This window comes from Pleurodeles waltl, chromosome 5 (assembly GCF_031143425.1).
Source record: "Pleurodeles waltl isolate 20211129_DDA chromosome 5, aPleWal1.hap1.20221129, whole genome shotgun sequence".
NCBI lineage: Eukaryota > Metazoa > Chordata > Amphibia > Caudata > Salamandridae > Pleurodeles > Pleurodeles waltl.
The window spans coordinates 75,801,141-75,823,852 of record NC_090444.1 but is presented as its reverse complement, the minus strand read 5'-3'; the positions used below and the strand labels follow the sequence as shown (position 1 = coordinate 75,823,852).

General features: G+C 43.4%; 1 protein-coding gene across 1 annotated transcript in view; it reads right to left on the bottom strand.

Annotated features, from left to right (window-relative positions):
- Positions 1 to 550: 550 nt before the first annotated feature.
- Positions 551 to 22,712, bottom strand: part of PREB (prolactin regulatory element binding) — a 71,281-nt gene continuing 49,119 nt past the window's right edge. The window contains exons 6-9 of the mRNA XM_069233606.1: positions 13,637 to 13,810; positions 11,474 to 11,546; positions 9,830 to 9,989; positions 551 to 2,431 (exon numbers count right to left, since the gene is read on the bottom strand). Coding sequence (XP_069089707.1) covers positions 2,337 to 2,431; positions 9,830 to 9,989; positions 11,474 to 11,546; positions 13,637 to 13,810 — 502 coding nt within the window. The 3' untranslated portion in view covers positions 551 to 2,336. The remainder of the gene's footprint in view (positions 2,432 to 9,829; positions 9,990 to 11,473; positions 11,547 to 13,636; positions 13,811 to 22,712) is intronic.

The following is a 22,712-nucleotide window of genomic DNA, read 5'->3' as shown; positions in this document are numbered from 1 at the left end:
ACTAACTTACTGGCAGAAGCACTGATGTTTTTGTCACTGTACCTAGATCTAGATTTAACCTATGGTGACTTCAGAAGGAATAGAGAAGGTGAAAGAGGAAGAAGCATTCTGTCCAGAATGCCACAACTCTGCTTCGGCAATCTCCTTCTATTTTCCGGCATCCTCAGTTATCCTCAGTGGCGTTGCCTCTCAATCCTTTCAGGCATATAGTGCCCAAAATGGCATTATTCAGTGGTGTCTGGGAGACAGATCACACAAATGGACTGTGGTTTCCAGCCCCCGAAAGTGGGACTTTTTACAAACAGGAAGTCATACCTACGAGTCTATATAGTGTAGAGAACAAGAAAGCATTTTCCGACAGAAAATACTATCACCCCTCTCCTAAGTTCCTGATGATTACTGGTGTCAGGTCCACTAGCCACTGTTTTTCAGTACCAATTTTGAGTTAATTTCTCAACTTTGTGGTCAGGTATGCTAAAAACACATGTAAAAGAAGCCAGAGATATGCATTACAGTAAAAAATTAAATAAAATTAAATTACACTTTGCAGTTCTCGTTGAATGTTTATTGTAAACATGTAGCATAGCACTAGATGTTGATATCCTTCCCATTGGGAAATTCACCATGATGCCATCACTATCTCAGTGTCAATGAGACTTTTAAAATACTGTTGACGCCTGCTTAGTCATAAAAACTCCAGCAACAAGTTTTCAACAGCATAGTTTCAAAGCACCAGATTACAGCTAATCTCAACTAGGTAGGCACTGCAAGATGGTAAACTGTATATAGAGTATTCACTTTGCAATACAACGTATTTTACCCTGCAAATATCTGAAGGTCCGGGAAGAGAACTGATGGAAATGTTTCTCCCAGGAAATCATATGGGATGGGACAGGTCTGTTTTAACTTAGTAAAGCCCTGAAGCAGCAGAGGCACACAAATCAATTTCTAATACAATATTGTAAGACTCTATATTGATGATTCCTGATACCTTGGCTTTTAAATCAGTGATTTGCATATTAGTTAATGATAAAAACGATTTTGAAATGTTCACTGCTTGGTTCTCACAATGACTGCAGACCTTAAAAATTGTAGGAGACAGTGAAGGCAACACACTAAGAACCAAGAGAATGGAAATAGGACAAACAGGCTAAAATATGGTAGAGATATATTTCAAACATAGCAGGAAATGGCAGTGTGACACTAGGAAGCATAGCTTTAAAGGGGGTTTAAAATCTCCAAGAATTTGGAGTAAACTGTATTTAACCTGTGAAGACAGACATATTCCATGGCAGTGTGAGGCTTATTCTTAAGGAGGAATGTTTCTCAAAACATGTAAAAAAGGGTCTCCAAACAAATAGAAATGTATGTGTACATATAGAGCAACAATGACAAACATATCAGTGAGACTTGGCTCCATAGGCAACAAGTAACACGTGTTAAAGTAGTATTCAGTACAAATTCACAGAGAAAAAGTAGAGACATCACTGCATAGCCTGTAAAACGAAATCTCAAGATTCAGTAGTGGGTTGTGTCACTGGAAGAAATCTTTCTTTTGTCTCCCTCAAGTTTTTTAAGAAAATGCACAATTTTAAACTATTGATTAAATGTCTGAAATTAAGCACTGAGATTATTTACTGAAAAGATAATTTAAAAGCTTATGTGATGTAAATTCTATTTTCTTTTTCTTTGCAAGTACAGCCGAAGTAATGCCTGACATCCTTGGTGCATCTACTTCCTCGAGGCGGAGCGACTAGTGTTAAATCCTCCGATAGTGGTGACATGATCTCCGACAGCATCAAGACAACTGGCTGCTTGGAACTCTTTTTTGGGACAATGTTGGTGGATCCGAGATGCATGAATACTGCACGGTTGGTGAGGTGTGTTGATACAAGAGATGATCACTTTGTCCCTCGTTCCCACTCCATTTCAAACTTCAAGTTTGAACAAATCCTTCATCAGCTGGTGTCTGGCTCCTTCTCAGTCCGCGTTCCACCATTATTTCTGAGAGCTACTCCTCAAGATGGCAATACTCAACACAAGCTTGCTGTGCCAGTGAGGGACGTAGGATACAGTGAAGAATTGCCTGATAAAAGCAGTAACTCAAGTGATCCAGCAGCAATGAGAACATGAGCTCAGGTCTGGCTAAAAACCATAATTACTATGTGAGGTCACCAGTACTGTCATTGCAACATGTTTTCTGCTCAATTGCTCATAAAAGTCTTTCCTTTTTGTCTCTATACCTTAAATGCTATGGTCGGCTAGAAATCGGAAAAAGTACAGCTGATTCTGGGTCCAGAGCAGGTGATGCAGAACTCTTCCTCAGGGCTCTTTAACTATAGAAACCCTGGGAATAAGTGCTGCAGTAGAAGAATTGTAAAGATCACCAGTAGGGCGCTCAAAACCAAAACCAACCAGATGGGAAACGTTCCTAGAACAAAAAGAAAATGATTTTGAGGTGTAGCACATTCAGGTCTGAAAGATTCAAGAAGCAGACACCCATTCTTTTACATATTTAAATCACTCAACATCATAATTTATACATTTAAAGACATTGACAAACTCATCATCCTAATGCCTTCTGGAGGCAAAAAAGGGGTTCACGATTGGACAAGGATCACAGAGCTACATTTTGCAACAGGGCTTTAGCAACCCCTGATCACACCATGTAAAAACATCACTACTGTTCAAACCTGCAAATTGGCTCCTGTGGCGTAGTCTGAGAAACAATAGATTAAGACCTGCGGTGGCATTATACTCAGCAGAGAGGTCACTGACAAGAGGAGGAAAGCGAACCGTCTCTTCAGACAGAAACCACTCATCTGAGGACTGCAGTCTATAGCCTCAGTGGTGAGGAGATATGTCTGCCGGACCCACTTTCTCTCCTAATGGGACGTGCTGAGTTTGCCTTCAATTATTCTGAGTACAAGGCTGAAGAATCTAGGCAATGTGAATTTATGAAAGATTACAATACCGTAGTAGTGGATGGAGATGAAATAAAGTGGATAAGGTACTCTGGCAGTAACTATAGTCTTACAATCTTTCATAGATTCACATGCTTGAATCATGCCCTTTCAGACCAGGGATATTTTGAATAAATTAAACAATAGTTTTAACATGAAGTCGTGTTTTTTTTTTTTTTTCAAACTATATATTTTTCTGTGTCCTAAACAGTACGCACAATCAACAGCATTCAGTCTCTAACCATTAACTTTATCTTTGCTTTCATGTAATTTACCACACACAGAACTATGATGAGCCCATCCACCCCATTGAGACGTGAACTGTTGGACTTGGAAGTGTTCCAAGGCCACCAGTCTTTAGATTTTCATTGCATCAGAGTGTATGCTCCAGGACCTTGAGACAGGGGAACAGTGGAGGGCTAGCACAAAACTCTATGAGCGATGTAACCACTGGGGAAACACAGTGTTCTATTAAAAAGCCTCATTTGCATGTCTCCAAGAGGTAGTGAAGTCAAACTTTAACTACATCCTAGAAGTACCAATTAAGTTCCATCTAAATGAACCTGTCATTTAGTTAACTTTCCTCCTGGTGTTGCATTCTCTGGACATCAGGAGGTAATTCATGTTTTATCTCCCAAAACAGTTATCTTTGGATGAGAGACTAACTACTTGTGTCTTTTGGACGCTACAATAAAGTCCACACGTCCTCAGAGTAGGACAAGCCAGGATGAACAGCTACCTACATCACTCTTCACCTCTCCTAAAGAGGCACAGGGCAGTCACAAAGATGGGGGCTGGAGGGATATGGGGCTTGGTGGAACATTATACCTCAGGCCCTGCACTTTCCAGGGATCTGCTATCTATCAGTAAGATGTATTGATTTTTAATTGCAAGCAAGCCTGCAGTCATTTTTAATAATGAGGCACCTTGTGTGGCCAAACTACTAGATCAGTGGTTCCCAACCTTTTGACTTCTGTGGACCCCCATTTTATCAATACTGGAGCCCGGGGACCCCCACAGAATCATTATTGGAATCCGGGGACCCCCACTGAGTCATTACTGATAGTTGAAACCTAATATTATTAAATTTTCTAAGCAGTCGCGGACCCCCTGAGGAAGCTTTGCGGACCCCCCGGGGTCCCTGGCCCACAGGTTGGGAACCACTGTACTAGATGATTCCAGAAACCAGGATTTTTCTTTACCTGAAGTACATATCTTTTGATACTTAGAAACATGTGCTGCTTATCGCACCTGGCCAAAACGGAGGTGGCCCCACACTAAGTTTTAGCCCCAGGCCTCACACTAACATCTGACAAGCCTGAGGAGGAAAATCACTACACAAGAGGAGTGATGGCAACAGGGCCTTTCAAAGGACTGCCAGTGCTGGCTATTTGTTAAGCAGCTACATGAAGGAATCAATACCAGAAAATAAAATTGGACTTTACTGTAAAACTACTGATTTCCCTCCCCCACCCACTTGGCATGATCAGTAGTAGTAGGTGTATTTTGCAAGCAAGGAACTCAATACCTTCTTTACATATCTACTTTAGGTACTCAGAGGGAGAAACCATAAGTTTTAATAGCACACCAAAGGTAACTTTGCCAAGGATGAAAATGAACAGAGAAGTATTGCATAAGCCAGTGAAAGAACAGAGATTGGATGTGTGGCTGCCTCCTGTATCATGAAATAACATGTTTACCTGAGATGTGCCAGTCTCAACAGGTAAATGCATAATGTGCAAAACTGGTCTGCTATCAGCCAGGCATTCAATGGTGTAACAATGTTGAATCATGATGCAAGCCTAATCTAGATTCTTCGTTAAACGAGTGCACTTTGTACAACTCAATTATTGACAGCCTGAGAAGAACTGTTCATCAACACTGTAGAGCTCATCGAACAGCATTTCATATTAAATTGCAGGCTTGTCCAGCGCTCCTGGAATGAGGAAAAATGGTGGAAAGGTGTAGTGATTAATACCTAACCACTACACAGAAAATGACTCCACTTGGTTACCTCACTGGCAATTCCTGCAGGTGTACTACTTGCATTACCTGATCGGATGCCATTTCCAAAAAGTTAATTAATGGGGTGTCTCGCCAGCAGAAATTGAGCTGCAACTATGTGTCATCCAGCTCCCATTCCTTACAGTGTTTGGTCTTGCTAACTGAATATGCCAGATCACTGATCTTTGAGATAGGGGTTCTATGTAGATGGAAATCTTGTATCCAAATTTGCCAGTAGAATAGGCACTGAGCTTTTGCCGACAGTAAATGTAGCCTGATATCTTGTTTTCAAATGAAGCACATGGAGGGCATTTAGTCTAACAGTATTTTGATGTTTGGACCTATTACAGGGGTTGGGAATCTTGAAGGGCTAGCTCTATTACCCACAACATTGACAAAGATTCTTAAGAATTTTGCAATATTTTGGGTGCAAACCTTGGTGAAAATTAGGCATCCCGAAAATTACTTGTGAAAAGAAATTACTTTTTGGTCACAAAGTATATGATATCTTGATTTTAGGGCATTTAATCTGTTATTGTAAGGTCAACACAGGCCTCCAACCCCTAGATGTCTTCCGAATGAGGTAATACCTTCAACAGAGGCTTCTGGCTGCCTGACACACTGGCACTTTTCTTCATGTAAACTTTCAGAAGCATTTGAATGGGCTCATCCTAGGGATTGAGAAGTCATGGAGTCATACTCTAAATGAAACCTGGATCCAAGCCTAAGCAAGCCATCTATTATAGCTGACAGGCCACATGTGTTGTCCTTTTATGTGTGTTCTGTTGGATCAGCTAGCAAAAGGAGTGTTATCTGCATTTTGTATACTGATAATCTATATAAGTAAAATGTGTTCTTGAGGCTTTGAAAGGAAAATCCCCTTCGCACATATAACTACGCCAGTGACTGAGCTAGTGTCTGCTTTGCTGATTTGAATGACATCAATAACATGCTGTCAAAACAGAGTGAGTGCATTGTAAGCCATTTAAGAATATTGCATTGAACTTCTGTTTGGAACAAGGTACTTTTCAACCATCTCTGCCTTCAGAGGACTGTAGCATCAATGAGCTACAACAGTGGTTCCCAACCTGTGGTCCGGGGACTCCTGGGGGTCCGGAAGCCTCCTCACGGGAGTCCATGGCTGCCTAGAATATTAAATAAGATTAACAGATTAGGTCCCCAACTTTCAGTACTGACTGAGCGGGGGAGGGTCTCCTGATTCCAATAATGATTCAGTGGGGGTCCCCGAGATCCAGTAATGATAACGTGGGGGTACCACTGAGGTACAATATAAATTACCACACTGTTCACCTCTGCAGATGCTTTGACTTTCGCTTTCTGTTCCAAAGGGCTAATTTCCAAAAAATAAAACCCCCTTCCACATTCGGAAAACCTAGCAGCCTAGAACTGCTTATGTGTTACACACGATGACAATGGGATCAGGGAATGAGTCTTTGTCATCCCAGCTAGTTCCTGCTGTCAGGTGGCATCTATCTGGGCGTGTACACCGCGTTGTCAGTAATAACATGTCAATTTGTTTTTGTACTTCTTACAGTACTAAGAGAGCCCTAGCATTATTGCACATTAAAATGTATTTTAAATATACTGCCATCTTGCTATTCCATGTTAGACTTTTCGCCTTTTGCCTGAATATCCAACAAAGCAGTAACTGCAGATTTAGTGAAATCAGTCTTTTTACTGAAGATTGTTGTATCTTTTTTCAAAGCAGTCTCACATTCCTCCAACAGGAAGAGCCAGGAACCTGCTCGCTAGCATGAAAATGTGTGGAATTTAATAATTTAATATTATCTACCTCACTGGTGAATAGTCAGTTGGAACTGCTAATAGCACTTAGAATATTTTTGATGCGTGCCTGCTATTTTTCCATTAAACATATATTAGACTTCAATGAGCTTTCACTGAGTGTCTGATTTCTTTCAGAGACACCACCATTTTCTTCCAGCACTTCTGCGGACCTTTAAAAATGACTAAGTCAAGCTTTGTCTGTCTAATTAAGTATGCAAGGGCTATATTCAGTAGTTCAGCGCTGGACTCAACTTATTAGACTTCAGCGGTTTATCCTTGAAATAAAAAATGAAGCAGTGCTTCTTCACAGTGGGAAGGGGAAGGTACTTGCAATGAAAGTTTGGAACTCTTCGGAGGGAGAGTCCAGTGTAATTACCTTGCAGGGCAACTTATCATTCCCATTCATTCTCTGATAGTTGCTTTTCTTATGTTCCTGGATGCCAGAAGAGTCTCTTTGCAAGAACTTTCTGTCAGCCATCCTCTCTCTCCACAGGAGTACTGTATGAGTGTGGGGTGAAAGGTGGTTGGGATCTTGAAAAATGCAGTGGGGGGGGGGCAGAGTTCACATGTTTGAGGCATAGGACTAATTCCATATTGACCGGCAATTTGGATGCATATTAAAACAAATACACTGTTGTGTGTGCTGGAAGAAAATATCCCCAGTTCCCTCCTCCTCCTTAAAAAAGTTATTTTCTTTCTCCTTGGGATTAACATCTGGAGAGAAATGACTGTCCTGATGAACATTATCTTCAGGTTTTAAGTGACAGTACACTGGGGCATAATCAGAGTGCTCAACTTTAGTGCACTACATGACCACTAGATTTTCATCCATGATATTAATTGGTAAACTTGCCAGGATGTTAATTGGTGATGTATGAGTGAGCAGAATAGTAGACCCCGCTGATTGCAGGGAAAACTGAGCAAGTGCCACTCTGCATCAATGAGGTTGAGGTTGACAATATGTGTAGTCAACAAGGTCAGCTTCTTGGTGGACGAGGGCCTCTCGTTCACTTCTAAAGCCGACTGACAAGGTGGCAACTGTTGTCAGTCACTGATGGTGGACTTGGTGATGGAGCTGTGGTGGATGATTCTCCTGATGATTAAACTATGTTTAATGTGGCCTTTGTTAGTGGATGAGGACGTTGTCGACAACGAACACGCATGAGACAGCATTCCAGCTGGCACTAAAGTTGTTGACATGACTTTTGTGAAGGAGAGTGATGTCGCTGCCGATGCTGTAGACGTGTCAATTGTAGCAATAAACTTGAATTGGGGTTAGTGTTTTGTTAGAGAGTGAAGATATACGACGGGTATTTGAAGAAGAGGGCAGTCTATGAAAAGCGGGTGCCAGGGTATTCCTTGCTATTTGTCTCTCTATCTCTCTCATCACCAGTGCTAGATTCCTAAACAATTTGAGATTACTACCTGTGGTAAAAGAGGAGGCATCAAACAGACGTTTCTCCTGAAGTGCAGGCTCCAGTACGCAAAGACAATGATCCTCATTTCAGTCACCTATGTAGTATCATCTTGAGGCACATGAATTTGGTGAAGGCAGTAAATACAATCATTATGAAGGTGATCATGAAGGTCTAAGAGAATTATGGTCTGAAGTGAAACTTCTCTTAAGAAGGAGTCCCTGCTATACTAAAGAAATGACATTGCTCCTCTGGGCCAAATCCTCAGGACAAAAAACATAAAAGGAACGCAGAACACCACAGCTGCAGCTAGATTTGGCTTGAAAATTCTGGGAAACAAATACATAAAAAAAACAAAAGAAAAGACTAGATTTAATCACAATGTCTGTGGATAGAATCAGTCTTCTGAACACAATACTTACTTTTGAGTGGCAATATCCAAAGACGAAGAAGGGCTTTTCGGAGATGAAGTACACACAATGTCTAGCAGCAAATGGGTAACCCGTCTAACCTGGGCCCTACCACTACTTGATGTTGCCTAGATGTTGCCTTAAGGAAACATTTACCTGCAGCCTAGGCCTACAACAACCTTTCATGATGTTATGTTGGTCAAGGGTAATGTAAGCATTCTTATCTTAGCTCAGTGGTCATGCAGGTTCTCTTCCTTTCATACACATCTACATCTTGGTTTAAATGTTCTCACGGACCTCAACTATAAGCACGTGGTTCAGAGAAGTGTAACCTACAGTTCACATGTTTAAATCCAAGCAGGTCAAGTCAGCTCAGCTCTTCTTGGGTTGTTAAAACTACCAGTGAACTAACTAATAGTGCTAGCAGTACTATTGGGCTACGAGTGCCAGAAAAGGAGTTGTTTGTGAGTGATTTTATATCATTTGCAGTTGTTCCTTTACCTTTCCCATCAGGATACAGGAGCACAAACATGATGAGACTAGCCTTAGCTGGCTGTGCCAGCAATGTTCTGAAACTAGTGGTGCGTGTTTTCCCAACACAGACTCCTCTTAGTTAAGTGTGCCTTTAACTGATATTAACACATAGTTCTGCTGAACTGGAGGAACAGAGATCTGCTATTGTTTCTTGCCACTAAGCCTACCACTTTTGAAGTGTATGAATTGAGGAAAAGCACATGGTCCACGGCCAGTATTAAGTGATTATGAGATACAGCTCCTTATTCAGGGCAGCTAGAACACATTGTGTTCTGGGATCATACATTTAAACCTCAGCATTTGTGTGTGTCTGAGCATGTGCAAACTTAGCTTGAATTCCAATTAAAAAGGCCCAACATTGTGCATACCATGCTCTCATTAGTGATGTGTCTGGGGACACGTTAAAAATCACAGTTTATCAGATTTAAGGAAGTGCTCCTAATACTTTTCTAGGTGTGAATCATAAAGAAAGCCCAAGCTAACTTTAAGCTCGGAGCACACAGTTTTGGAGTTAAATGTCAATTTCTTGTATTACAGGACGGCAAGAACCCGAGCAACTACAACGCACAATAAGCCCATTTCTCTGCTCACTCAAAAGTCACAATCGCTCTCACCCAGTGACTAAACAAACTATAGCTAGGTAATGTTTGCAAACTGGAAGAGATGGCGGCTTAATATACTCCTAGGTTGAACGTACGTCTGTTGCTTATTAGGTGCAGTTTACATCGGCTATCCACAGCCACACTGAGCATAGCTGCCTCGTTCTCTCCTCGGAGCGCGCGTCCACACCGCGTTTCGGGCACAAAGGCAAGGTCAGTAACCACAATGCCATGGGCTTCCCTCACGTAATAGAGCTTCTGTAGGAAGACAAGGGAACATTGACAAATGCAGATAAGCTATCTTAAGAATAAGCAAGGATTTTTGTTCTTTGGTAAAACATCTTAGAGAGAAGTATAGTAACAGTCGAAACAGCATACCTATGAAACTAGCCGGATACAAAGCTGTGCAAAACCTGTCAAAACAGCTATGGGAGACTGGTTGTAAGTAAACAGCTTTATTTTCTTGACTCAGGTTTGGCTCAAAGTGCAAAACAAACAAGAAAGCACAATTACACTGGTTGTTGGGAAACGTGCTACATTCTACACAGCAAAAACAAAAATGCTTATTATGAAGATGGATTTTTCAAAAACTCATTTGTAGGAGGGAAAACTACATGAATGTGTTCTTTGATGCTCCACAGTATAAGTATGCTCAGTAAAAAAAAAAAAAATACATGGCCACAGGAAGAGTTTTTTTGCTTTCTTCAAAAGTATAGCTAATGAAGGTGTTGCTGTTAATGGGAACACGTTGGAAGTTGGAACAAAAATCTATTTAGATGAGGACATGATTTTAATCCTTTCTCTTATGAAGTTAAAGCACACACAAAACAGGACTTAAACTTCCATCTGAATAGCATTAAATTTATGAAGCAAGTACCATTTTACACTGGAATTACATCTGTTTGGTTTACTAACCCCTCTTATTTGAACTACCATAAAATAATGCCTTTTAAAAAACAAGATATAACTCTAGAGTGCTGGAACTGTCTGCCTTAGAGAAACAGTAACATCTAAGACCAACAACCTGAAAACTTCCGGGGACACATAAAATTGTGGTGACCATTACTGAAGGTCCAGGGAAATGTGATACATGTCACAGTGAATAAAGGGAACAAATGCTATGAATTAATGCAGGGTTGGACTGTCCTCTAGGGCATTCAGACAGTGCCCAGTGAGCTGCTCTGACAGATCAGAGAGTGGGCTGGAGTTATGGGTCTTTGTCGGCCTGTTTTATTTAACTTTTAATTCCTCGATATTAAAACAAACATTGGCAGCAGCAAACACAAATCCATGCAGTCTTCAATACTTTGTAAAGACACACTGAATAAGTGCTTGCAAGTTCAAAACAGCCCCAATTTGCAAACATGGGCCACTTTTTCAGCTATCTGATTCACTAATGAGGGTCACTTTTATTTTAGCGCCTAGCTCTATTTTCTGTCCCCGTCGAATGCTGACTTACTCCTGATTTACGGAGTCAGAGCCCCCCCACTAACATCCACAAAACAATACAAAATAAATCTACTTTTCATAGCATTCAGAATTACATTTCATAACATTCAGAAGCAAACATGCAAGTTTCGTTTGAAGGGGTTGTTGGCAGAATGTGCAGTGGCTAACGCACAGCAAACACATTTTTAAAAGGCTGTAACAGATGACACTGATAACATTACACAAGAAGCAATGCTGGGCAGAAAGAATAGCATTTTATTGGCTGGCGAAGAATGTGAGAGCTGGTACTCTACCTGAAGTGAAAAAGAAATGTAAATTGCGACAGATCCTGTCACTGTCCCCAAAGCAAGGAATGTCCCAGAGTCACTAGGAAGGAAGAAATACAATCTCAGATATGAACATCCTATGGTGCAAGAGAGACATCACTCACATTCATGGAGAAGTGGTACACGCCAAACATCTATTTCCAGCAGCATTTACTCTGCGGCAGAGCACCTCAGTGTTAACGTGCAAGCAACCGAAAGGTGAGAGCGACTGCACAACTAATATGGCACGAGTCTCTGTCTCTCTCAGCTGTAGTAGTGCAAGTGTATGTACCTTCATGCTCAAATGAATGCAGGTCTGTACACAAAAATGTTTTAATCCTTGCCTTTCAACAGACATACAACGATCAAGTGAGGCCAATTCAAATACCTAGTCACCAGTGCTTAATTTGAGATGATGGCTTCCGGTGCTCAGCAGTGACACTTAATTGTCAACACCGGCAATAATGACAATCTGCCACGCATTGGCACTGTTTGTCTAATTTATGAAATGAGCACAACAGTGTTTAATAATTCAATGTACATTAAAAATGACAATTCAGACTATTCCACACAATTCCTATAGCTCTGGGTGGCCTGGAGTAGTGAACACTGTTGGAGTGTGATGTTTAGTAGTTGTGTTGGTTCTGTTATTGGCAGCACTGGCAGGGGCAATGGGTAGTGCAGACTGCAGAGGCTCCTGAGAAGGACCCTGGCACTTACATTTTTTTCAAACAAACTAAGCACTCCTACTAACCATCTAAACTAAGGGATCCAGGCACTCCATTCTCACCATGCCTCCTCAATACTTATATCAGCCCTACATGTAAGATCACCCACAACAGGAGCATTTCATTTCAGAATTGTGCTGAGGACGCACAGATAATAGTCAATCTACATACTGGGACCAATTTGGGGAATATGTAGGCTTGCCACCAGAACACAATGAATAGATTTAATCTAGCCACCTTCACCTCAACAGCAAAAAGACAACTTATGATACAATATCCTCCAAGATGGTCACAAGTGGGGCTTAGAATCCTGCCTTTGGCTGACCAACGCCTCCAACCATCAAGCAAAATAAAGGGCTAAGGAGTCACACCGGATGCTAATTTAAGGAATAAAGCACAGGTTCTCAGTAGCATCTACTTTGTTATCATCTCACTCAGAAAAATCATTCATCTTCTCCTATCCACCGTCCATGAGAGCTGGGGTGGTGGAAGCCCTAACCCGCCACAGGCATGAATATGGAAATACACGAAATGTAGGCATTAATAAAGAACTGCTAAATTATCTGCAGACTCTGACAATTGTTGCAGCCCATCTAGAACACAGAACTGAATCTCAGATGTCAGAGGAAACTTGCACTGACTTCAAGTGGAAGACAGAACACACTTTTAAATACTGATTAGAAGAATGCAGGGTACTGTTCCTTCCTACCTCAGGGGAAATAAATCCACACTCCATCGGCAAGCAGATCACAAGTCTATGACCGCCCCAACAACACCTTTTTGCTTGAATTTTATGGAGAGCATAAACCTTTTCAGTCTAAGGTTCAAATTATGGAACTCTTTCTAGAAACAGATATGTTAGAAACCACACTGAAGTCAATTCAGATTGTCAGTCTAATCTGCACTGTTTTTCTAAATCCTTCCTCAGGCCAGTGTGGGCTAAAGCTGTGCCGAGACACCACTTTGCAGAGTGAGCTCAATAACTGTTTTTCACTTTGTTCATTAAAACCACACACACGTGAGCCTTAAGCGATTCCCATAATGTCGCACCAAGCACTATGGCTTCCACAAGTGTGATAAAGAACCTAAATTGCCCTTCTCTGCAGTTTCTTTGAAATGAATTAGATACAACAGAAAATATGAAGCAGGCAAAGGCGGCATAGGACATAGAAACACAAGCACTTGCATTGCTCAGTCACTGCAAGAGTCGTAAAGTATTACACATTGAAAAATCTTATATCCACAAATTTAACAGTTCCCAAATAAATTCCCAAGCCTGTTAACATTCCTGTGTGTTTCCCAACTGTGCTTCCCTAAACAATATGCAGAATGTATTGTTCTAATGACTTTAATAAACCAGCACCCTGGATCCAAAAGTTGGGAGCAGCACAGAACAGCCAAAGCACAGGGAGGTTTTGGTTACCTGACTGAGAGGCAGGAAATGACTTCATTGCCACACGGTTGCGTGAGCAGCGGCAGGAAGCTCTTTCCATCCCACTTTGTGATGTAGCACGGTGGGGGCTTGCGCTCTCTCTTGTATGGAATCTGAACGGTGTAGAGGCGGAGCACATCCTTATCATCCTCCACCTTTCCAAATCTTTGGGTGATAAATAAAGGACAATTACATTTTCATAGTTGTTAAACATCAATCCAAGCACACTCCAATGGGAGGATAGCGGGATATGTATCACAGTTAGGAGCAAGAGGTGTGGTACGCACAAACAATCATTCACCTTTTGTAAATAAAACCTCCATTGATGAGAAAGTTAAGAAGAGGATAAAGACATATGCAGAGTCCCAAACCCACCCTCCTGCATCACCTCTCAGTCCCTTTACTATGTCCTACTAGCAAAGTGGATCTCAAATATGTCACCCCGCGATGCTAGGAGGAATTCTGCGTCAATGGGGGAGCGCACTATGAAGAGGAAAGGAGTCTTCTACTTCAGACTGATAACGTATAAACAAATGAAAAGGTTTTACAGCAGGAGAAGTCACCAGTAACTGTGTCAATGAATCAGAAGCACATTATGACTTTTGGAATTCTGTCCCACTAGCAAACCAGCACTAGAAATGATAACCATGGAACACTGCTTGCACCAAAGGACTTCTACTGTTCCGGTGAGATACCACATGTTTATTAGCTTAATACGAAGACAAATATGTCCATATCTAGGTCTCTGCTACTGAAGATTAGAGTTGTCTCAATCACTTGTCCTCAGTGCTAGACTTTTCTCGGTGCAACAATGCCCACTTGTGGGTAAGAAAGTGCTAAATAAATTCCATTCAAGCAGAACCTTGTGTTATACTGCCATCAGCGATTTGGTACTATATGCTTTCTCAAGCTAAATCAGACATCTTGGCAGAAATCAGCTCTAATTTTTCTCAAAACGCTATTGCCCTGATGATTGGCCAGTGAAGAAATGGAAGTCGAAAAGACATTGATGTAGATATTAAGTTAACACATTACATGTTCTCAGTATCTGTGCTACACTGGGTTATTCCTGTGCCTTTGGGTTGAGTTTGTATGGTCTACTGTCAGTTGATGTACATACACACCTTGTTTTTTGGCCTTTTCACTCACGTGACCACCTGAGCACTAGGCACTTTAAGCTTTTCTTCTCTTTATAAAAATAATGACATTAACAACAGCGTTGAATGTTCCCTAATTGTTGCTTTGTGATTTTTCATATGAATTATGGTTACATGAATGAAATTCATTTTCTATTATTGATTATACTGTTTGCATTGAGAATACTTATACTGCAAGGAACCACTGTTGGTTTTACTAGTGGCACTGCCCAGGGACTCGGTGGTTGAGTAGACCCTGCTATTACTAGAGCTTCTCAGAATGTGACTGAGAGCAGTGCGTACCCTGCAGGGCATCACTTTTTTCCATGTCTAACTCCAAAAGTCGTATCTGCTACACAGATCTACTGTCAACTGAAGATCCCACTTCTAGTATCGCAGCACTTGCCTTCTAAATGTATCCATTCATCCAGACAGTTTACCTTCTATGAAGTGCCCTAATGTGGCCACAACTCAAAATGTTTGGAACTATACCAATAAATATAGGTTTTGGCAGTGCTTAATTTGAGCTTGTTGTTTCCGGTGCTGAGCACCGAAAACACGTCACAAAGGGAGAAAGCAGAAAGCTGCAAGAATGAGCTGAAGGGGCAGGGAGTGGCTGTAAATTGATTGAAGAGGCCCGAGATGGCTTCAGGATTACGATGCCTCAATATTTCATGTTCACACATTTAATTTCAGCAGCCTGGTATTTAAGAGGAGGGCTTTGGGCACCGGCACCTTTTTATTTACGAATTAAGCACTGTGTTTTGGGTGTGTTTGTGAATGAACGTCACTAAGTCTTTGTGAATAGCACAGTGTGACTTATGTAAAGGAAGGACACCTGTGCTCAGTGAAAACTCTTTAAAAGACCTAATGCTAGATATCTTCTGAAGTCACTTTCTTGTCTCATCTTCCGGTTCTTTCTCAGCTTAATTGATTCAATGCCCTGTTCACAACAATTATCAAAATAGTGTGGATCCCTTTTACCTTCTTAATTCATGCTGAACGGAATTTTGAAGTGGTAAAGAACTGGTACACATCTATTGACCATATACACCTCACTGTGATGATGCCGCTGATTCGCTTAGCTGCTTTTCACTGCTGTCATCATCTACTCTGCTAAAGAAGTTACGGCTGGTTTTCATGCTCCTGCCTAATTTGCTTGTTTTTTTCCAGAGACAGTTCACAGAAGAATGCTGGATCATTTCTCGCAGATGTTATGAACCATTCACTGTGATATGCTTCAGAGGTCTACATTTCCCTATTCAATGTTTATGTAAAGACCAGCTATGTTACCTCAGCTCTGCAGCATTTGCACTTAGAAATGCGGTTCCTGGTTGGCTAGGATATGCACCTAAGCCAGGCAGAACCCACCACTCTAGTCATGGTAAGGGAGCTACACACCGAAGATAACCCCTGCTCACTCCCTTGCTGCTCGGAGTCAGGCTTATCCCAGAGGCAATGTATAAAGTGTTTGCACAATACACACACTCCAGTGACACAATAAGTACAGCACAAGAGACTCCACACACTATTATATGAAAATTAATGGTACTGCATATAAAACATAGACCAATAATAACTTTGCCAACTCTGCAATTGTTACAGGGAGTGCAATAAAATAATTATTTCTATGTTGCACTTATCATCAAAACACCATTACTGTGCATATTAGGCAGATTCTGAACCAAGACTCATTACCCTGACAATGCAGGAATCAGTATGACACATACTAGAACATCAGGACAACACTGCAGCAGATGCTAAAATCAGAGGAGTCAGCACAAATCCCCTGTGTTACATGAATAGCTAGAGAAGTACTCGTCAATCATCACAGCTCACATTAATGCTTAGATCGCCATGTATCCCCCCTGGACCTAGGGTGTAGTACACCTACACTCCTGTTACATGTTATACAATAGCTTTGTTGATTTGCAGACGGACTCCTAAACGCAGCCAGAACACTCAATCTCCATTCTAGTATTGCTGCCAAAAAATGCGGGCATTCCCACTAGGGGAAACTACAATACTTTGAATGAGCCCGCCAGCTCTGAGGCCTCGGCTGGCGCGAAGCCCAGCACTCCGGACCACCTCAAACTCAGTCCAGAGTACTTGGGCGTGCCTTCTCCCACAGGTACTGCACAATGGGGGGGTGACATACTGCAGGATACACAGGGAGACCTCGCTGCCCCACCCTCCCCCACAGGAAGTAAGCCAAGGCAGCAGACCGTGAACACGCAGTGTGGCTGCCTTCACAAGAGGTGTTTTGAGACCTCCTCTGCTCAGGATTCCGGCGACAGCCTCCCGGGACCCGCTGGAAGGCCACAACGCTTATCTATCTTTTGCGGGTGAACACAGCCTGAGGAGGCCTTGGTGAGCGCGGCGGTGAGAGCACAACAGCTTATCGGCGCACCGTTGCGTCACTTAGGGCTCCGACAGCAGGACTGGGTGCCTGCTTGTACCCCGGGGGCACTAAGTTGTGCATGCTTTGTCCACGCTGCTGGAACACTGCTCCACACGCCCCAGGCACCAGAAAGGAACTAAGAACACACGCTACATAGTAAACTGGGGAGCACTCATCATGCCGACTCCTCCTGGTCACAGCGCCTCCCATGCACTGCCTACAGCAGGGCTCACCACACGCTGGAAACCTCCAGGGCGTCCTCCTGGACCCCAGAAAAACCCTCACAAGAGCAGGGGAAGGGGAGACAAGCCTCTGAGCCCCTGGTAAACACAAGGGCACCAAAAGCAGGGTGCAAGCAGCTAGGCCAGCAAAGGGTCCTTGTAGTAAGGTGGCAGTATTCTCTCTGCCTAGCAGGTAGCAGGACAGCAAAAAAAAGCAGCTACATCCAATGGTGGTTCCTCCTGGCAGTCCCCTGGCAAGGTGCAGCCTGAAGAGCCAACAGCGTCTGGTTATAAGTCCATACAGTGTCTCTACACATGGGGTACAACCCCTATACTTAAACTCAAAATGTCTTTGATCTAGTGGGGCACTTCAAAAGAACTTTAGAAGTGCGCATCAGCCCCAGCCCTGGCTCCAGACATCAGCAGGGGGTAAACGTACCATCTGTGTGAGGGCAGGACACAGCCTATACAAAAATGTAAGTACGCCCGCCTCCCTCTCTCCCAGCCCAGGAAGAACATTCAATGTGCAGGTGTAACCCTGTTACACCTCCACCCTTCCTGTGTGATGGCTGTCTGGAAAGTATGCACAAAGCCCAGGTGTCACTCTACCCTAGACTTGGATTGGAATCAGGCTGCAAAACACAAGAGTTGTAAGCACAGTGAAATGCACACTTTCTAAAAGTGTAATTTCTACAATAGTAATAAAAAAAATCTCCTTACACCAATAAGCAGGATTTCTCACTACCATTCCAAACATGCCCACACTACTCCTCACAGATCAGGAATTACCACTTAGACATATATAAGGAAATTTCCCACGCAAACCTATGAGAGGAGTAGCACTCACAGCAGTTGGAAACCAAATAGTCTGTTTGTCACTACCAGGACATGCCACACATTGAAAGCACAATTCCTATCCTTCACCTACAGAGCACCTTGCCCATAGGGCAATCTGGGGCTTACCGTAGAGGTGACCTATAAGTACTAAAAGGGGAGCTTCAGGATTGGCAAGAAACTTTAAATGGCAAGTCAATGTGGCAGTAAAATGTGCACAGAGGCCCTGTAGTGGCAGACTGGAGACAGGCTTGAAAGCCTACTTCTGTGGTCGGTGAAAGCTGCCCTGCAGGCCCAATAGTAGCATTTAATTTACAGGCCCTGGGTACATGGGATATACAAGGGACTACCAGGTAAATTAAATGTGCCAAACAGGTGTACCCCAATCATACCAAGTTAAAAGGAGAAAGCACATGCACTTTAGCACTGATCAGCTGTGGTAAAGTGCCCAGAGTCCTAACGCCAACAAAAAGAGGGACAGAAAAACAGGAGGAGGAAGGCAAAAAGCTTGGGGATAACCCTGCAAAAATGACCAGGTCCAATAGTGCCTCTATCAATTGTGTGGTGTAGAGGAATTCATCCCAGTCACTCTGATGCATAACACTCATCAGCAGGCTTAATTTTAATTCAAGAAAAGCAAATGAGCCAAAAATCTATCCTGATCAAACTATTTTCCTCAAAGTGTCTTTAATGAGGCCACGGTTATGCTTTTGGTCTACTGTGTTAAAAGTCAATTCTTATTAGTTACTACTTCTCAGTAACCACAGTTCTATCCCATGGTATCTTTAGCATATTCATCCAGGACCCAGCCATTTCTCCACCCCCCAAAAGTATCAGAGAAGACTGAATGGTATCACCCTCCTTAGGCTGCAAGCCAGAACTTAAACGAGTGAAGTGAGTGACTTGGTATGAAAATGTTTGGCATCACTGGTTCTAGCTGTTTGAATGGCAGTTCATTCACTTTTACAGTGACTTTCTCTGCCACTGACAAGAAAAGAAAAAAACTAAAGTGATTCTTATTTTAATAAACATCAAAAGTGCTCCAGATGTCCTCCTCACTGGTGGGAGTTACTCTAACGGTTGTAAATAGTGATGGAAAGAACACACCAGACAAACATACTTTCTTTATCCAACTATGCTATTAAGTTCTGTTTGTCTTATTGCAGACTTTCAAAGATTCTGTTTTTATATACAGAATATCCACATTGCTCCCGTGATTCAATGGCTTGACAGCTCACCACTGAACTACAGCAACACTCTTTATCGAGAACGACCAAGCAAACTTCTCAGTTGACATTGATTACTTGGCATGGTTTCTCATCTCAATATTGATCATTGTACATGTGAGAAAAGTATCCCTTCCCTTCTCAGACGTCTTTGGATGTCAGCAAAATCTGGGTTTTAAAAAAACAGACTGCTGTTAAACAATGTCTTAAGCACAAGAGGATAGTATGGTTAAAAACTGATTAAACAAAATATGTTATAAAGGAAAACAACAGAATTTTACTAGTCTATGAAAAGCTATGCTCGGCATAAGTCTACATTTGGCAGCCCAGAACAATCCATTACAATAGACTTTGAAGAAAGAGAACGCCCATTGCATCCACAGCGCAGCGCAGGACGACGCAGAGAGGTCGCATTATCCAGGGAGGCAGTGCCTCTGAGTTGCTACGCGTCCGCCGGTTGCCAGGACGCTGCCACCGGTATCGGAGCCGGTGCACATTGAGAGGTGGAGAGGTGACGCTGCGGAGACATCTGGCGGCTGAAACTAGGAGCCGGTGCCGGCATAGGAGCCGGGGGTCAATTGTGAGGGCCATGGAGGACTGAGGAGGATTGAAGTAAGTCTACACCTGCACCCTACGAGAGAGAGGCTGCGTGAGAGAGAGCCTATCTCTCGGGGGTAATTACATCAGCAGTTGCGCTTGGGGAGTGCTGTTCAGCGGCCAAGCAGCAGTGGGTTGGCCTCCGGTTGTCTCCCCCCCTTCCACTCTACCATCTGGCCATCCTTGACTTCCTGGGCTGTTGTTGCTGGTCTGTGGCTCCCGGACCCGCATGCAGGGAGCTTGGGCCCGGAGGTGGGTTGCGTTAGGTTAGCCACTGCCTTCCTTTTTGCTCTCCATTTTGTGACGGGCGGCCGTACAAGAGAACTTTGGGCCAATACCGATATTGACCTACCTGGAACCCTGTGGACTGTAAGATCCGCTGGGCGGGAGCCGCTTAGGAGTTATTTAGGAGTCACATTGGAGCAACATAAGTGCAACATAGGAGCATTGCAGGAGACGGTGGCCTCTGGCAAGTGTTTGACATCCTACAAGTTGCCCGAGCTGGGCAGTGTACAAACTATAACTTAGGTTGCAGGCACCTGGCTCTGAGAGAAGCGTTTGGCGCCACGCTAGTGCGGCTTGTCCGGACCGTCTTACCCATGCCTTGTCTCCTGCCTTCCCTGGTCTTACAATTCAACTAGGACTCCCTCATCCCTTCATTCCTAGGCTGTTAGTCTTCAATTGGTGCGCTGACTTTTCAAACGAGTGCCGTGAAAGTGTCTCTTCAAGCTTCTCTTCAAGGTTTATCCTCCTACGATGAGCATCACCTCTCCCCCTTGAAGCCGTCCTTGTCTTAAGGAAGGTCCAGGATTCTGCTGTACCATGAGGTCTGGTAAAATAAGGAAGGAGCATCCAAACCCTCAAAAGCCAAAAAATGTCGCCGTACCGTCGATGTGGGCAATGCCTCCTCGCCTCCACCACCAGCTTCATCATCAGCCTCTGTAATTACAGCGGCTCTTTTTTCACCAGTTGCGGATTCGACCAGCTCAGAGACTTTAAAGCCTCAACTTTCTGCTGTTCTTACGCCATATCCTCATCCTTCTAAGCTTTGCAAGTCCTCTCTACTGTCATATTTTAAGAAAAAATCTAAATTGGAACTCTTGACAAAACGTGGGGAGACTAAGTCGGAGCTAGGCCAGAGTGTTCTTATGAAGCCTGCAATTACTGATCCCTTACCTACTGCTTGTGGACACTCCATAACAGTAGCACAAGTTTATCGTCCAGCCGCACCCGTTTCACCTGTTTTCCACCAGTTAGCATCTCAGAGCGAAGTGAGCCTTTCACCACCCCTTGAGGACCAGCGGGCTGCACTTTTGCCAAAATACAAACTCTCTCCGATTATTATTTTTAGTGACAACTCCTTGAATGCAGGGGAGGAGGTGCCTTCTTCAGCGGTTTCCCCTTCAGGTCCCCATCGGTTGGCCGGGCCAGATGGGCTGACTGTAGGTTGACACTACTCACTGCAGGACCATGGCACCTTCCTACCACCCAGTCCCCCGGCAGCCCAATGGATCCAGAGTTCAACAGGCAGCATCCATCCAATGTTACCACTAAGGTCTTCTAGTGGGGCCGCTTATAGCTCTCAAATAGACTTCTTTAAAGGTGAGCTTAACGACCAATCACTCCCTGACCTCTCCTGTCTTCAATCTGATTCTCGGAGTGGTGCTGCCAAGGATCTTAACCCTGTGCCCCGTCTTACGCCTACGGAAGTCAGCTCGGCCTGGCCTCAGCTTTTGCAAACTCTTCAATCCACTGTGCTGGCCTTGAATTATCACTCTGACAAACTGGACGTTCAAGTTGACCTGCTGAACACACTGGCCTCTTACGTAGCTGGTATTGATAAAAAAAAAATGAGAATCTCAACCAGCTCAGTAGAGCACAGACAAACTCCAATTACGTTCAACCGACATGTTGCTGTTCTCCAATCATTGAAAGTCTGTCATCCTTACCCACCTTTTTAAGTTCAGTTGTATGTGAAATTAAGAGGCTATCTTCAGTGCACGTGTCCTCGGCACTCCCGCCGAATCCAAGTGTTCCCTCGGATTTGGTTTGGGGGCTCACCCAACCAAAAACATCAGATAAATTCTGTCTTCTCAAGAGTGTAATTTTGACCAATCCTCCTCGGTCAGCTGCTTTGGGAGCCCCGGAATTGGTCACAGAGGTTAAGGGTGCATTTACGTTTCCTTTTTCTCCCGAACTTGAGCCCGCGGTGCTTGCCTTTTCTCACCCTCCTCGCACCACTGCACAACCGGTCTTAGTTCAACCAACATCCTCACAAGTTGATTCTGTGGCTCAACCTCTGTTGAGCAAGAGGAAAAAAAAAAAAAGACTCCACAAACAACGGAACAGCAGGCGGAGCCAACTCCTTCAAGGATCTTTGATAAATGTCCGACCATCGGCTCACCCCGAGGTGCAGCTGCCTTTGCAGTCCCAAGAAGCACCTAGGGTGACTTCACTTCCCAATCCCCTTCAGCTTGTGCCTGTCAATGTTCCCATGGTGGGAACAACTGTGCAAGAAACCCATTCTCCTCTTAAGGACTATCTGGTTCCAGGAAAGAAATGCAACCCTGGTAGTGTGTTGGGTTCGGCAGCCCCGTACCAGGGTTGTGGAGGTTCTGCTTGCCTTGTCACCACACAGCTTGTATCCAAAAC